The sequence below is a fragment of the Eimeria mitis genome, genomic scaffold (assembly GCF_000499745.2).
Source record: "Eimeria mitis Houghton genomic scaffold, Emh_scaff4332, whole genome shotgun sequence".
Classification (NCBI taxonomy): Eukaryota; Apicomplexa; class Conoidasida; order Eucoccidiorida; family Eimeriidae; genus Eimeria; species Eimeria mitis.
The window spans coordinates 411-1,624 of record NW_013572652.1 but is presented as its reverse complement, the minus strand read 5'-3'; the positions used below and the strand labels follow the sequence as shown (position 1 = coordinate 1,624).

Sequence of the window (1,214 nt, the reverse complement as noted above, 5' to 3'; positions counted from 1 at the left end):
TCGTGTTTCATGTATGTATGTATGGGGGCCCCTGGTCTAGCCTGAGGGTACTAAGTGTTCCAGCAGCAGCTGCTGCTGCTGCTGCTGAGGAAGCATCTGTTTGTGGGGATCCCTCCCTTTTCGAGGCATTCGGCAGCGGGGGCTTGCTGCTGCCGCAGCAGCAGCAGCAGCAGCAGCAGCAGCATGATATTATATGTTGCTGCTGCTGCTTATGTGGCGCAGCTGCAGCCAGCACAGCGTCTCCTTGAGCTGTGTTGAGGTGTATAGGCAGCTGTCGTCGTTTTGGGTTTGTACACTGAGAGCGGGGGCCCCCCAGGACAAAGCCGGGGGCCCCACACTTTTGCTGCAGAGCAGCAGCAGCAGCAGCAGCAGCAGCAGCGGCAGCAGCAGCAGCAGCAGCAGCAGCAGAGGCATTTGGCATTAAATGAAGCGTTTTGATAGGGGGAGGAGACACGAGGAGACAGAGACAGAGACAAAGAGGGGCGGAGACGAACAGCAGCAGCAACTGCTGCTGCTGTCTCCTCCCGTTCTCAGTTTACTGTCTCCTCTCTCTCTTATGAAAGAGGCCCCGAAGCAGGTACTACTGTCTGCTGCTGCAGCAGCAGCAGCAGCAGCAGCAGCAGCAGTTGCTGCAGCAGCAGCAGTTGCTGCAGCAGCAGGAGCGGCAGCAGCAGCAGGAGCAGCTGCAGCAGCAACCGCAGCAGCAACAGCAGCAACAGCAGCAACAGCAGCAGCAGCAGCAGCTGCAGCAGCAGCAGTGGGGCTTTGTCTGTCTGCTACTTTAATTTGGTGTCTCTGCAGCAGCAACCAACAGTTTGGGTGTATCGACAGAGGAGGAGACAGTTCGTTTGTTAAGGAGACTAATTTCTTCTGGCTATTATAAAAAAGGAGACAGTGCAAGAGGGGGTGGTGATCTGGGTCGGTGGTTGTCTCCTCAGGGGGCCCCCCCCCAGGGGGCCCCCTTGGGGGGGCCCCCTGGGGGGCCCCCTGGGGGCCCCCATGGGGGGGCCCCCTTCTGTGCCTTTTCGTATCAACCTGAGGGGCCCTCGTGAGGGGCCCCCACAGCAGACAGAAGCAATAAGATGAGGGGGGCCCCCAGGAGAGGGGCCCCATGTGCACTTGTTTGTAGTGAAGGAGACAGATGTATGTTTTAGGGGGGAGAGAGGAGACAGCTGCTGCAGAAAGGAGACAGGAGACAGCTGGTGATAGAGACG

At 58.6% G+C, this 1,214-nt stretch overlaps 1 protein-coding gene across 1 annotated transcript; it reads left to right on the top strand.

Moving 5' to 3' along the window:
- Positions 1-424: 424 nt before the first annotated feature.
- Positions 425-883, top strand: EMH_0074270 (uncharacterized protein; the record flags this gene model as incomplete). The annotated part of the gene is made up of 1 exon (XM_013499444.1): positions 425-883. The coding sequence occupies one exon, from the start codon at positions 425-427 to the stop codon at positions 881-883; it is 459 nt and encodes a 152-aa protein (XP_013354898.1).
- Positions 884-1,214: the final 331 nt, after the last annotated feature.